This window comes from Eumetopias jubatus, unplaced genomic scaffold, assembly GCF_037043125.1.
Source record: "Eumetopias jubatus isolate StellerSeaLion01/CBP00866 unplaced genomic scaffold, mEumJub1_p1.0 scaffold_2, whole genome shotgun sequence".
Taxonomy (NCBI): Eukaryota; Metazoa; Chordata; class Mammalia; order Carnivora; family Otariidae; genus Eumetopias; species Eumetopias jubatus.
In genome coordinates, this window is record NW_028274808.1 from 50,861,980 (window position 1) to 50,874,867 (window position 12,888).

The 12,888-nt window shown below is 45.9% G+C and overlaps 1 protein-coding gene across 1 annotated transcript in view; it reads right to left on the reverse strand.

Moving 5' to 3' along the window:
- Positions 1-12,888, reverse strand: part of KIF13B (kinesin family member 13B) — a 196,845-nt gene that overhangs the window by 8,364 nt on the left and 175,593 nt on the right. The window contains exon 38 of the mRNA XM_028114271.2: positions 3,293-3,355. Coding sequence (XP_027970072.1) covers positions 3,293-3,355 — 63 coding nt within the window. The remainder of the gene's footprint in view (positions 1-3,292; positions 3,356-12,888) is intronic.

Genomic DNA, 12,888 nt, shown 5'->3' on the forward strand with positions numbered 1-12,888 from the left:
CTGCCTGGGATAGCCTGACTTATCCTAAGAAATATATATTTGGCCTTCATCCTGTTTCTGCCACAGAGCTCCTGAAACCCTTGGAGTTTCCTACGTGTTAAGAGCAATAAAGGTGTCTTGATATTCGTAACAAGGCCCCTGCAACCACACCTGAGGTCACGTTAAGGCGGTGGCTCTGGGGCAGCACCTCAGGATGGGGGCTGGGTGCCAGGGGAACCCACCTTCTGATTAGTGCCTCAGCCCCACTGCCTCCGCGGCGGAGAGCGGGGCTGCAGGTGACTTAATCACTAACTGCCAATGATTTAATCAATCGCGCCTGTGTAACAAGGCCTCCATAACACGGAAGGACAGGCTTCTGGAAGCTGCCGGACTGGTGAACACGCAGGGGTGTGGGGAGAGCGGGGCACCCAGGCAGGCACTGAAGGTCCACACCCTTTCCCCACACCTTGCCCCATGCCTCTCTTCCATTGGATACGATTTCCGAATCATATCCCTTGGAATAAACTGGTGATCTAGTGAGTAAAATGGTTCTGTGAAGCATTCTAACAAATTAATCAAACCCAAGTGGGGATCATTGGGACCTCTTATCTACAGCCGGTTGGTCAGAGCACAGGTGACAGACAACCTGGGCTTGCGACTGGCATCCAAAGCGGGGGCAGTCTTGTGGGCCTGAGTGGGTACTGACGCGGTCTCCAGGTAGACAGTGTCAGAATTGAGTTGACTCGAAGAACGTTCAGCTCGTGTGGAACAGCGCTTGTTTGGTGGTGGGCCAGAATGCATACTTGATGGCCATGCAGGGTCCGTGAGGCCTGACAAGGCAGGAAAAGGCCCTCACCCCAGGGCGCGGCGCCCAGTAGGGTGCACACTAAATCTCCAGTCCCTCCTTACCCGCCTGCACCCCTGGCCTTGCTGCACTCAGGCTCAGAACCCTGTTCCCACGGAAACAGATCCCCTGCCCACCAGGGACTTCACAGGGAACGGAGAGAATCACTAGAGGCCAGAAGAGCACTTTCTCCTGCAAAGTGGGAACGAGGATGTCCTTGGGGGATTCACAAGGGATTTAGCATAGCTTCACCAGCCCAGCCACGAACGACGCTCGGGCCTGGTAGCTGACTCGCGGCTCCTGGCAGGGGGTCAGGTGGCAGAAGAGGAGACCGGCAGGCTGCAGCCTGGTCCCATGTCACGGGTCGGGGGCCCTCTGATCCAGGGAGACGCAGGCCGAGCAGCCGCCTGCCCTGCCGTGAAGAGGGGCTGAGCGCTGACGGAGCCACAGAGGCTGGCCTCCCCCTCTGGGATCACTCGTCTGAGTCATACGGGCAGAGACACACACGCGGCCCCAATCTCCTGGGGAATGATGACAGCCACTGCCCGTCCACATTCTACTGTTTCTGAGGTGCTGCTAAGGTGTTCTTTCACTGACAGCTGAAGTCATTTGAAGAAGGGAGCAGGTTATCTTTCTATCCCCAGTTCACAACAACAGGGGCGAGAGAGAAGGCAGGAATGGGGAATGGGGTTGGTGCACTGGAGAAGGGTGCTGTTCAGAAAAAGAAATATGTCTTCCAATATTTACGGAAAGATTATTTATATTACAGGAATGGCCATTTTCCATTTGAAATACAGGATTTATTTGAACTGGGAAACAGCTGAGATCTATAAGTCTCTTACAGTTACTTGGCTTAACTCAGCAGTTTGATAAATCATGCATTTTCACGTGAATTGTCATTTATATTCCTGTCTCCAGAGGCCCTCCTTTCCCCACAAGGCACACTTTCAGGGTACGAAATTAACGGCACCTCTTGAGATTAACAGCCCATTTTTGTGATGGATCTCTAGGCTGCAAAATTTACTAAATCCAATAGATCAATAACTGTCACCAGCATAAATACTCTAAAAGATTAGGCCATCCTTCAATCATTTTTCTTTTGCAACTTGTACATGTTTTATTTATTCTTTTCTATTTTATTTTTAATATCACTGACCAGGCAGGGAAGAATATACAAACAAAATTACAAGAGCCTAGGATCTGAACAGGAACTTTGGTTCTGGAATTGTGCGTGCTCCCTATTCCCCTGGTGGGTAATACCCCATCACTGCCACATGGACAGCTGTCTGCTAAGGGCCAGCTACGTCCCGTCCTGAGGAGGTGACAGTCCAGGGAGTGTGCCTTAGATCTCCCTGGTCATTATCCCATTTGCTCCCACATGTAAATATGCATTTTACAACATGGCCCAGCGAGGTTAAAGCGTTTATCCAAAGCTCCAGTGAGTGACAACCAGGGACCAGAGGTCAGATCCACAGCGACAGCAGAGACCAAAGGTGGCAGAAGGCGAGCCCTGATTGCACCGTTCTTTCCTGCTGAGCCTGAGTGCAGCCTCAGATTCCTTCCGTGAGAGCACTGCGGGAAGCCGCTCCCACTTGACTGGAGTTTCTATGTGAGTGGAAACCTATTCCCCAGCCTTGGGTTATTCCCTTACCACTGCCACTCCTAGAGACTGCCGTGAAAGTCTAGCCTTGCAAAAACCACCAGGACGAACAGCAGTGCGGCTTGAGCTGCAGAGGCTGCAGGAGATCTGGTGCCCTCACCAATAAGAGACTCGGTCCTCTGTCCCGTTGGCCTTGGGGCCCCAGGCCTGCCTCACACAACTCACGGGGGGAGCGAGGGGGGCCATGTGAACACCAAATATGTCCTGGATTGGAAAGGGCCTTTCAGAAAGGACTGAATCCCCTTTCAAATTATTTGCCCATTTTTGCTGTTGTTTTAATAAATAAAATTTTCTGATGAAGATACAGAATTTCCTAAGAGAATGAACGCACAGTGGGAGAAAATAGATTTGCTATTCATAAGATGAGAAGTGCTGTTCATCTGTGGGAGATCATAAGAGACTATTTTCTCCCCAGCTTAGCATTAGTCTTTTCACGCTGATATCATGAATCAGAATGAAATGTAAAACTGAGAATTAAGCAAACACTTGGAATAAGGAGATTGTTCTGTTTATAGAAATCGCCTCTGCCTAGCAGTGGGCTATTAAAGCAACAGACTACATTAGCAGTCAAGCACCTAAAAGTTTAGCAATCATATGATTAACAAGTTGAAAATAGAAAAGTGGAACAAGGAAAATATAGAGGGAGAAGACAGTGACCTATATTATAGCTAATTACCAAAACGGGAACGCTAAAATGAAAAACCCACGGTATGGACTCAACAGTTACGGCATCGGGGCCACCCCCCACATGTGGTGCGGCTGCCAGTGAAGGCGCCACCGTCCCCCACCCCAACGCCAGTCTGACTCACCTCCCCCACTCTGGTCATCCCGGCGTCCGCAAGGGCAGCCTGCACCATGATTCGGGGCACGGGCTGAGGAAACAAGCGAACAGGCAGGCGTGAGGGATCAAGAGAAGCAGAACAGAGATAACCAGAGAAGGTTTCCACTAAACAGACTGAAGAGCCCGTCAGGAGGACCCAGTCGAAGTGAACTTCTACAACTTTCGCGAATTCTAACAAGTCACTGCCAAGTAGGCCTGCCAAGGGCTAGTGGCGCCACACTACACAGGGAAATGTAAGCAGTAAGGAGCACAGCAAGCAGCTGGTAACCCCAGAAACGTGCTGAAAACAGTAACACACATGGCGTGCTTACATGTGCACAGGCTCTGCGCTCACATACGGCGCGTGTTCGTCAAGGCAGTTCTGCACTACAAGTGTTATAGGATGCCAGAGAGAAAGGGTTGGAACAGGAAAGATTGGGAAGGGCTTCAGGCAGGAGGTGGGACACAAACGAAGCCTTGATGGCCAGGGAGAACTGGTGCCCAAGCAGGACCAGCACGTGTCGACACAGGAAGTGAGGAGTAAGGAGGCCAGTCTGGCTACAGCCCACTTCTGGGGCAGAGCACAGAGCGGGACAGATACAGGGAGAGACGCTTTGGTATCCCAATCAAGTAAGGACGAGGACCACCAGCGATGCCTGAGTGAAGAAAGCAGGAGCTTGAGCTGACGGATCTGGTAGTAGAAGGCAAAGCGACTGGAGAAATATTTAAAGGCTAAGGTAGGCAGATCGCTGAGGAGACTCCAGCAACAGAGCAGATGAGAGGGGATGAGGGCCTGAATCAACGGCTGCATAAGCAACAGCAAGAGAAGGACATTACTTACGGACATGCTGCTCAAGGAACATTAAAAAAAAAAAAAAGAGTAAAAAAATCATTAGCACCAGGATAAGGAAAAGGGAGGTCTGAAGAAGAAGCCGGTAACCGCAAAAGAGAAGAAATCAAGCATCCTTTTAGCAGCTGCTGGGTTTACAATGGCACTGAGATACAGAGACAGACATGATTCTCTCCAAGAAACCACGAATCCACCACTTCTGCCTTTCTTCCATCAACCAGCCTCTGGCTCCTTCTCAGGTCCTCCCGTTCCAGCACCAGAGTCTGGACCTCGCCTCAGGATGCCCAGCAGACAGAGGATCCTGGCAGCCTCACAGGAGGGTCAAAATTGGGTGTCACAGTTTGTTTCGATGCAGTAGCAGTGTTCTTTGTCTTATTGGATCCAAAAGGAAAAGTCGCTGACCACTCATCTCTTACCTAGTCTAAACTGCATAGAGAGGCAGATTTCCTATCTTTCCACTTCCCTTCTTCTGACCCTACGTGCTCCAGGCCCTCCCCATTCCCATGATGGCTTCTACGCCATCAGGATGCTCCGGACAATTGGCAGGCACTAAGGCTGGATGGCCGAAGACCAGCTTCCTTACTGAGCAGTCCCAACTCTTACTGAAGGGACAAGAGCCCACCTGGAACAAGATGGTGCACTCAGGAGGTTAACCTGAGTTGACAGCACCAAATAACTCCGCTCTGCTGGCGACCCGGTAGACAGTGACAGTGGAGTTACTCTCAAGCAAGTATCCTTCACTCCACCTTACAGTCCTTGAATACAGGGACTGCCGTCTTCCTTTTGGTATTTACTTTCTTCCACAGTATCTGAAGTCCCCCACAAACGGAAAGGTGTTCGCAGCATATTTCCTTCGTAAAGGCAGAAAAAACGTCTCTTAAGCTCAAACACCAAAATACTTACATCCTTCAGTTAGATCTTCCTTAAAGCAGAAAAGATGGGGGTGAAAACATTCCCCCGTAAAGCATAAACAGGTAAAATCCCACCAAGGGTGGAACATAACCACCCAGGATGAAGCCTCTCCAAGATGAGAGCACTCTTGCCCTTCTGAAGAGAACATGGAAACACAACTTACACTTTCTTCTCGGACTCAGGGGAATGAGAAAACTCCAGTAAACGCTTAAAAAAATATCTGCTGCCATGAGTGAAGGGACGAGCCTGTGACACTGTGGCATCAGCGAACCCACAGGCTTCCTGGTACCCAGGGCCCCACGTCATGGCTCCAGGCCATCACACTGAGACCTCATGTCTCCCCTCACAGGCTTCCCGCCACCATCAGTCACTCCCATGACCACTTCTTCACCAGCAACATACTTGCCTTGTGAACAGGCCCACCCCGAGGCCACCATTCAGAGGAAGGGGGAAGCGAGACACTGGATGATGACACACATCTGAAACGGCTAAACACAGTGTCGAAAATAAGATGGGACCGGGTCTGAGTGGGTCCTGAGTGTACTGTCAAGTACTTGGAGCACACCTACTGCTCACGTGCTCATAACTGTGTGGGGCTCCCTCCTTGGGAAGCCAGGTGGTGGCAGCTGCCAGAAACCAACCCTGGCCAAGTGAGCATCAGGTAGATACGTCTCCGACAGAGGACTCTGAAAGGTGCAGGCTAAAGAGGATGGGGTAGAGGCATACAACACCGGCTCTGTATTGATTTTTACTGAAGCGAGGTGACAAGCACACAGGATTCACGGTCGTATTCTCTCTACTTTTATGTATTTCAAATTTTTCCATAATACCGTCCTACATGAAGAAGATAACCGAGACTCAATGTACAAATTCAGTTCAACAAAGACTTGGGTCTCACAGCATACAAGGCATCGCAACAGGTGCTGGGAAGAACACAAAGTTCACAAAGTCACAGGCTTTGTTCTCGGCAGACGGGCAAGGACATGTATGCAAATAACTGAAACAGCAAGGAAAATGACAGATACTAGAATGAAAGCTTCAAACGCAGGGAAGATTCAGAGGAAGGGATGATAAATGAAACAGGCCTAGAATACCCTCCCTGGGGGGCGACTACACTTTGAGACAGGCCTTGAAGACTGAGCGGCTTTTCCCGGGGCAGAGGGACACTTCCAACATGAAGAACGACATGGCAAAGGCACGGGGCTCTTTGCGCCTGATGTGTTCCCTCTACTGCCACCTCTGTCCCCAGAAAAGCTACTCAATCTGCCAGGAGGGCTTGGGGAAGAGAGAATGATCTAGGGTGACTCGCACCGGGCACAGGGAAGCAGTTTAGGGCCGTGTGCAGGTGGCGTTGTGAGCTTATGGCTGATTTTCACCCACACTGGCGAGCTATCAAAGGTAAATGAATGAGCGGTGATAAGAGGTACGCTTGGAGACGATTAACCCTTAAACAGGGGAGATATGAAACTTGGAGAGATCAACGAAGAAGTTGCTTCAACGGTTTGGTGGAGAGCTATTGAGAGCCTGAACTTGGATGGAAAGAGGAAAAGGTACTGAAAAGCTAGAGATATGAGGGAGAGTCCTGCCCACTTGGAAACAACTGGCTGGGGAGGCTGGGGAAATAGGGTCAAAGATGATGCCCAGGAAGGATGGATGACGAGGAGGAGGGTCACAGTGGTGTTAGCAGAACCCGTGTCCATGCGTGTGTGCCCCTGTGCGTGGGCCCATGTGCGAGGGTGCGGGGACCCAGCCTTGTGTGTTGGGCAATGGCCTGTGATGAATTCAGGAGCTTCATTAAGGATACCAAAAATACCTACAAAGTGTACTGAAATCTTAAGTGTGCCGTTTGTCCTTCACACCTAAGAGCTCAGATTTCCAAATGTGTATTGTTTGCATTTTAATGCTCTTTTACACATCCCCGGTGCAGGCAGTTGCCTCCTATTTCAGGAGCTCAAAACATTTCAGATCATAAGTTCATTAATCCTTATGACACATCTGGCAACTATTAATAAAAATGACTGCGAAGTCTTTTGCAGCTATAAATATTAAGGAGAAGTCCCACGAGGCAAGCGAATATAAGTATAATTATCTACATCTCACACTACAGACACCAAGGCTCCGAGACATTCACCTAATGGTTACATGCATCCAGGCTGCCCAGTGAGCCAGTGACAGAGATGGCAAAGGACCAACTTCCAAGCACCAGCTGAATATGCAATCATGCTGTCTGCTCAGCATCACTGAAGCTTAGCAGATGAGTGGGTTCCAAGCAAGAGAGCTGCTCAGAAGTATTTCAGGGAAAAGATGACGGTCACATCTTGTATCACAGCCTGTCATTTTTTAATGCCACATGAATGAAGAAAACAGGGCAGATCAGCTCAGAATTTCAACCAGGCATCCGAGTCACTGGGAGACCCCTCTGCCTCAAAGCATAAAGTTTTAACACCTTGGCAACATGTAAAGGCCCTCACCTCTCCGTGAGGCGGTACCCTTCCCTCGCTTGTGATGCTAACCCCACTCTGAACTGACCACACTGCTCTGCTGGAGCCTTCCTCGAGCTCTTCCTTTTCCCTAGGGAATCATGTTCTACCTGGTGAGCACCGACTCACATCTGTCTCAGCTTGAGTGTGATCTACTCTTCCCGAAACTGCCTTCACCGCGCCAGCCCCAGACATACATATTACAGCATCCGTAACGTCACCCTTTTTAGCTCTCCGAAGGGTAGGGATTATGGCTCATTCATCTCTGTTTTCCCGTACATAAAAGAATAACTTCATGTTTGTTGAATGAATAAATAAATACGTAAATGAACAAATTAATCACTTAAGTGACATGACAAAGGCCACACTGTATGGTTACAGAGAATTTGGAAAAGAAGAGACATTCTGAAATTTGGGCACTGGGGTAGGTAGAGGGGAGAAGACATATTTTAAAGCAAAAAATATTCACTTTGTTTCAAAACACTGAATTTTCTGATGCATTTTTTTCTTGTTTGGGAAATGAACTTTTCCTAATAATCACCCCCACCCTGAATTTGATAAACTCTCAAATGTCATCTTCCAATGGTTCCTAAGTATGATCCTCTAGATTTTTTTTTTTAAGATTTTATTTTTTTTAAGTAATCTCTGTACCCAATGTGGGGCATGAACTTACAACCCCGAGATCAAGAGTCCCATTCTACCAACTGAGCCAGCCAGGCGCCCCCGTTTTTAAAAATTCTAACCAAGCATAAGAACATGAGATGTACGATTTACCTTTGTTATAAATAACCAGTAGACAACCTTTGGTTTTCATGATGCTAAAGTGAGAAAAATAAACAAAACCAAGCAGGGGGAGTGTATACAAACAAAATACTTCCCAATCTTCGAATATATTCTGATAAAAGTAATAAACAATGGACAAAAACAGACACGTACAATTACCTAAAGATCAAGACTCAGCAATACCCTAATCAATATAAACATACTTTTTAAAGGTTATGTTAATCAGAGTCAGGGCGGTTAGGCTGCAAGGGGCACTGTGAAGTCACAGGACGAAAGCTGGAGGAAGCACCCAAGCGCTGGTCCAGATAGACACAGCAGCTGCCTGCAGGATCTGGTCCCCGCAGGCGGTCCCCACTCACAGAGCAGGCTCAGGATTTACACTCTGGTTTTCCAAGGTGATCTGGTGAAGAGTGTGTTAGCCATGATGACGCCAGCACTTTTGTCCATCTGGCAATTATATTTCTTATTTTAAACAAGTAACACAGCATTCTACCTGACCCACCAGTCGTTTGTCCATGTAGACCTGATCACCTCGGGGGTTGCACATCTGGAAGGTGGTAATCCAGCCCATGTGCATTCGCTAAGCAATGTCACCCAGAGAGGATGACAGGTGGTCACCAGCTGGTCCCTGCCAGACACACTTTTATCCTACCTGTCACCTGCCCCTTTCGATCAGTGACCTCAAAGTATCAATGCAGGCATGGAAAGGTGACTTAATTTTTCTGCCCAATATTACAATGCTTCATGAGGTTTGTATATACACTCGAATAGATTCTTTTGGTTTTATCGTCTTCAAATCTACCCTTGAAATTGCAGTCATAAGAGCTCTCTGAAATGCAAATTTGACCATGTCATTCTCCTGCTATAAAGTAGTCAATGATTTCCCATTGCCCATAGATAATTTTTCTTAAATGATTTTATTTATTTGAGAGAGAGAGAGAAATGTCAAGCAGGGGGAGGGGCAGAGGGAGAGTACAGCACGAGGGGAAGCACACCTCCCCCGGCCAAGCACGGAGCCCAACATGGGCCAGGTCCCAGGACCCCAAGATTGTGACCCAAGTGGAAGTCAGATGCTCAACCGACCGGGCCACCCAGGTGCCCCCATAGATCATGTTTTTTTAGAAAGGAACGGGAAAGAAAAGAAAATACAAATAGGTCCTACTCAGTGTATTTCCATGTCTTGACCAGTCCCTCCTTCAAATACTTTAGATTCATTCATTCTACAACTATAATCACTTGCAATATTTTAATCAGATCCAGTGAAATCTCAATATCACAACTGTGCATTCAACTTTGCTTCTTGAATACAAATCTCAGTATGCCATTCACCAGGCTCTGTATCCTTAGACGAGGTGCTTTATCTACCTGAGTCTCTCTTTCCTCAGTGTCGGAGTATCTAGCATCACCCTCTCTGTGCTGTCCAACGTGGTGGCCACCAGCCCTACGTAACTACTGAGCACTTGAAGTACAGCTAGCGTGACTGAGGAAGTGAACTTTTAATTTTACTTAATTTTAATGAACGTGTAAATTTAAGAATTAAAGTGCCTTTAAGTATGTTTGGAACACCTTGGGCACAGGGATCTATTGTTTCAACTTTGTGACTCCAAATACAGATCAAGGATTTCCGACAAAAATTCAGCATCCAAATTGAGATGTGCTAGAAGTGTAAACTACACACCTGGTTTCAAAAACTTTACAGGAAAAAAAAAGGAAATATCTCAGTAATTTTTTTATATTGAATACAGACTGAAATGACAACATTATGACTATACTAAGTAAATTGTATTACTAAAATTAATTTGACCTATTTCTTTTTATTTTTTTAAATGTGCCTACCAGAAAATTTAAAATGTCGCGTGTGGCTCACATATTTCTATTGGATAGTGCTGATCTAACTCAGCACCACTGCTGAGCTAATGCATGTAAAGTGCCTGGCACACAGTAAGCACTCAGCACATTTGTAAAATCCCATGCTCGGGCGCCTGGTTGGTTCAGTCGTTAAGCATCTGCCTTCGGCTCAGGTCATGATCCCAGGGTCCTGGGATTGAGTCCCACATCGGGCTCCCTGCTCGGCGGGAAGTCTGCTTCTCCCTCTTCCACTGCCCCTGCTTGTGTTCCCTCTCTCGCTGTGTCTCTCTCTGTCAAATAAATAAAATCTTTAAAAAAATAAAATAAAATAAAATAAAACCCCATGCTCTTCCTAGTCACTGGAATGTTTAGTGTCTTCCAAGATACCTCTAGCTTGGTTTACTATATAAACCCAGTTTTAAACAATCAACAATTATATCTGATGTAAAATATAAATCGAAAGATTCTCCTTGTGTTTATCAGCCCCAAAGCCATTCAAGGATATGATATTAATTCCATTTTCTTTCAAATAAAGAACCTTAGATATTATTAATTTACTCATTTACAAACATGTACCAGGCGCCTGCTATATTTCAAAGACTGTACCAGGAACTGAGAATACAGTGTGAGCAAAACCACACATAGAGTTCCTATGCTCCTCAGAAATAGGCACTCGGGGTCTAATATCTGATATTCCTATTTAACTAATTATAAACAACTAAAAGGTCCATTTCTTCAATCAATAAGTAAACTATTTTATCCGTGGGTAAAAGTGAGTAAGACCATCAAAACAGACTTATTTCACTGTATTATTTACATATATGTTAATTCAACTTATTTGAGGTAGTACATACAGAAAATTTCAAATACTAGTACTTCTGGAGTTGTCAGAAAAGATAGTTTCTTATTTTTATAGAATCTAGTTTACTTTTTAAACTTCCACATGATAATTGTTAACACTTACTTAAATATTTACGTGAAAAAAACAACTTATGGGGCGCCTGGGTGGCTCAGTTGGTTAAGCGTATGCCTTTGGTCATGATCCTGGGGTCCTGAGATGGAGCCCCACATTGGGCTCCCTGCTCGGTGGGGAGTCTGCTTCTCCTTCTCCCTCTGCACCCCCCCCACGCTCATGCTCTCTCCCTTGCTCCCTCTTTCTCAAGTAAATTAATAAAATCATTTAAAAAACGTTTTTTAATTTTTATTTTATTTTTAATATTTTATTTATTTATTTGAGAGAGTGGGGAGGGAGAAGCAGACTCCCCATGGAGCAGGAAGCCCAACTCGGGGCTCGCTCTCAGGACCTCAAGATCATGATCTAAGCCAAAGGCAGGTGCTTAACTGAGTGAGCCACCCAGGTGGCCCAAAAAACTTATGTTTTTTTTTTTTAAAGGATGTAATTTCACTTCATTCGAAATAATGGTTATTAGTTTTTCAAGGTTATTAAAAGACAAAATATTTGTTAATCTTAAAAATTTTAGGAGCACCTGAGTGACTCAATCCAACCCTTGGTTTCGGCTGAGGTCATGATCTCAGGGTCCTGAGATCGAGCCCCAAGTCGGGCTCCATGCTGAGCATGAATCTGCTTGGGATTCTCTCTCTCCCTCTCCCCACCCTCCGCCCACTTGCGCACTCTCTCTTAAAAAAAAATTTTTTTTTTTTTAATAGGGTCTGGGTCATCTGGGTGGCTCAGTCAGTTGCACATCTGCCTTCAGTTTGGATCACGAACCCGGGGTCCTGGGATCAAGCCCTGCATTAAGCTCCCTGCTCTGCGGGAAGCCTGCTTCTCCCTCTCCCTTTGCCTGCTGCTCCCCCTGCTTATGATCTCTCTCTGTCAAATATATGGATAAAATCTTTAAAAATAAATAGAATAGGGGCACCTGGGTCAGTTAAGCATCTGCCTTCGGCACAGGTCATGATGCCAGGGTCCTGGGATCGAGACCTGCATCGGGCTCCCTGCTCCGCAGGAAGCCTGCTTCTCCCTCTCCTCCTGCTTGTGATCTCTCTCGCTATCTCTCTCAAATAAATAAATAAATAAAATCTTAAGAAAAATAAATAAATAGAATAAAATAAGATAAAAAGGGTCTAAATTTAGACTGTCACCTGTTTGGTATATCAGGTAAGCTAAGAATGGTTTTTACATTTTCAAATTGCTAAAATAAAAATACTTTGTGACATGAGAAAATGATATGAAATTCAAATTTGGGGGGTTATAAGTAAAATTTTCTTAAAACATATCCAGACTCAATTATAAGGCCTGCAAATCCTAAAATAATACTATATGGATCTTAACAAAAAAAGTTGGCCAATCTCTGGTCTAGAGACTCATACAAAAGTATACAATGACAATTTCTGAAAAATGACTGGCAGACTAAGGTCTCTTCAATCAACTTCTGTACTGCCTCAGAAACTCTCATTTTCACTATTTTTCAGATCAACTACCATGCCTGATTGTGAAGACAACCTTGTCAATTCTGTATCTGTCAATATAGTATCCATACCTTTCTGGGGCAAAGAGAGATGGCAAAACATTATGATTTTGGAAAACTAACAGTAGTAAAAGTGCCTAAGAATTCATTCCTAAAGCAACTGAATGGAAATCATTTGCCTTGAGTTAAAAAAAAATTTTTTTTGAAGTTGTACTCCAGAAACCCTGTGCAAACTTGCCTTTGTTAACTCAGGAACAAGTGAATGTAGCATAACATATCCAGA